Genomic DNA, 2,566 nt, shown 5'->3' with positions numbered 1-2,566 from the left:
TTTAATTAGAAACTTTATATAGTTCAAAACAAGTGAAACTCTTTTAGAGTCTGACACAGGTACTTATAAAGGAAAGAGCAGAAAACCCGTGAATGTAGTGTAGGCCTCGTTGCCTGGGTGCTCGTAGATAGCCCCTTGCTGCAGCTCTAGAGATATCCTGTCCATGCTGCGAAGCTCCAGAAACACTGAATTTGACCCGTGCTCGAAGCTCTGCCTTGTGCCATAAGCAGTCACCTGGTAAACGGTGTTTTTCGTTAGGGCCACTCTGTAAAATAATGAATTAATGAAGTAACTTTATTAAATGAAGTATATAATTTCGTATTTCATCTAGTGTAAAAGGGGGGTGTGTACTATACATACGTGAAGTCACTGTTCCGGCCGCCTACAGCATGGAACTGGAAGAAATAACCGCCGTGGTACGGTGCTATGAACTCGCTCGTATCAGGGTCCCAGGCGTTGCCGATGTTAGTCAACACGTCCTGCGTTCACGTGAGACATAACACTTCATTTTATGCAAATAAAATTTACGCGATAGTAAAGTAAATTTGTTCAGATAAATATCTGAACGAATTTGGGGGGGGGGGGAGGGATTTTTTTTAGGCTGGTCAATTTTACCCAGTGTAAATTTAATAAGTTATAATATATCGTTTAATAGGAGCCATTCTGCAACTCAAAATATACGAGGTCAGCAAATTATGGTCGTTACCCGGAAGTGAAGATGAGCGAAGGCGTAGAGGGTCTCCGTAGCTTTCCTTACAGTGAAGGCCACAGGTCGCCTGGAATAATGACACATTTAAAGAAACTAATTATTTAATTATATATTTATATATTATATACATCATATATCATATATATCATATATATATATCATATATATATAATATATATATAATCATATATATATATACACATTATTAGAGTTCATGTAAATACTTACAACGGCGCTGGGAAGTAAGCAGACTGCAGCGATGGTCCGTAAAGTTGTCTCGCTTCCACGGTAGATTTGTCACTTCCTTCACTTATAACTATAGTAGCATTTATAGAAACATACTTTTGGAGAGTTGCATTCACGAGGGTAGTAACAGTAGCATCTGTGGTAGTAGCATCTGTGGTAGTAACATCTGAAGCCACAGGGGTTGAGAAGGGACTTTGCGCTTCGATGACACCGGTCACCAAAGCAAGGATAACGCACGTCACAAGAGACTTCATTATCTGCAATTAAACATTACTTGTGGCGATACCATTCCGTGGAGTTATTAACGAAACATAAAACCTGGAGTGACTATGGAAGCCAAGCAATTAATTTTTTTAGATATTCATGCTTGAGTAAATCTTCAAACTCAAAGTTCAATAGTTAATTAACCTTCCAAACATTTTTAATGATGTTGAATATATCACATCTTCAAATAGCAACAAATACAAAATTAAAAAAACCCACACAGACAAACACTAGACCCCTACCACGGTGCTGGATAAGAGCTACACTGACCACTAGGCCGTCAGTGTCTCTACTTGTAACCTCGTATTAAGAATGCACCACACACGACTTCTCTCTAACGTCCAAGTAATAGTAACGTCTTGGGCGAGTTGCCAAAACGTGATAGAGATCGAACCGCCATCTGTTGTTCGGGTAAGACATTAGGAGTGGAAAATGCTGCACAGCACTATGCCGTCTGTGATCATTTATTTAAAAAAATATAAACTGAAGGTAAAAATATTGTTGAATTCATAGTTATACTACACAAAAGGCACGCAGGTGTTGGGCTTATTAGCTTTAACTTTATACCCACAAAGATTTATTCACAGATGACTGAGATATCAGTAAAAACGATCACCACTTCCCCACCATTCAATAAATTATAATCAAAAAGGTTCCTAATAAAAGGAATATTTTTCTGGAGGCGTAAATCAGTAACAGCAGTCTAGGTGAGCCCTTCGTGTTACTGAAAATCTTTACTAGAGATCTTACGGTATCCTCGTTGGGAATCCATCAGTGAATTCAGCACACTAGAGCTCCGTTCCTATATTTTAACTGGCAATTTTATGTTCAATGAATGACAAGAATGACGGAAACTGACCCACGGAGCAAATGCAATATATATATAATAATAATAATAATAATAATATTAAAAATAAAAATAATAATAATAATAATGAAAAAAATTTACTACAATGTCGAAGTGCTTGAATTAGAAGTGAGGAAAAGACCCAATACGAAAAGACCCAGTAATATGAACACTGTATACACCACCTGGAGAACATTGTATACAGCACATGGAGAATATTGCAAACAACTCATGGAGAACATTGTGTACAGCACCTAGAGAGCATTGTAAACAGCACCTGGAGAACATTGTAAACAGCACCTGGAGAATATTGTATACAGCACCTGGAGAATATTGTATACAGCACCTGGAGAGTATTGTATACAGCACCTGGAAAAGATTTCAAACAGCTCCCTGATAACATTGTATTCAGCACCTGGAAATTATTGTATACAATACATAGAGAACATTGTATACAGCTCCTTCAGAACCTTGTTTCAGCACCTGGAGAAAATTGTCTA

At 37.7% G+C, this 2,566-nt stretch overlaps 1 protein-coding gene across 2 annotated transcripts; it reads right to left on the bottom strand.

Annotated features, from left to right (window-relative positions):
* LOC123765646 (cerebellin-1) lies at positions 1-1,597 on the bottom strand. 2 transcript variants are annotated; one of them, XM_045754327.2, is made up of 5 exons: positions 1,462-1,597; positions 938-1,212; positions 707-776; positions 361-479; positions 1-265 (listed from the first exon to the last, which is right to left on the bottom strand). In XM_045754327.2, exons 2-5 carry the CDS (start codon positions 1,207-1,209, stop codon positions 64-66), a joined length of 663 nt encoding a protein of 220 aa, XP_045610283.2. In that variant the 5' UTR covers positions 1,210-1,212; positions 1,462-1,597; the 3' UTR covers positions 1-63. The 2 variants fall into 2 exon arrangements, with proteins under 2 accessions (XP_045610283.2, XP_045610284.2); XM_045754328.2 differs by having other exon boundaries at positions 1,441-1,562.
* Positions 1,598-2,566: the final 969 nt, after the last annotated feature.

The sequence above is a fragment of the Procambarus clarkii genome, chromosome 30 (genome assembly GCF_040958095.1).
Source record: "Procambarus clarkii isolate CNS0578487 chromosome 30, FALCON_Pclarkii_2.0, whole genome shotgun sequence".
Taxonomy (NCBI): Eukaryota; Metazoa; Arthropoda; class Malacostraca; order Decapoda; family Cambaridae; genus Procambarus; species Procambarus clarkii.
Note: the sequence above shows the minus strand (reverse complement) of the source record. Positions and strands in the feature narration are given on the sequence as shown.

What these genes read in the sequence shown, in the direction of transcription:
- LOC123765646 (XM_045754327.2), bottom strand. Translation starts at nt 1,209, where the DNA reads ATGAAGTCTCTTGTGACGTGCGTTATCCTTGCTTTGGTGACCGGTGTC. An exon ending in GCTTACTTCCCAGCGCCGTT is followed by an intron (nt 777 to 937) that starts GTAAGTATTTAC and finishes TCATTATTCCAG; the next exon opens with GCGACCTGTGGCCTTCACTG. An exon ending in GGCCGGAACAGTGACTTCAC is followed by an intron (nt 266 to 360) that starts GTATGTATAGTA and finishes ATTATTTTACAG; the next exon opens with AGTGGCCCTAACGAAAAACA.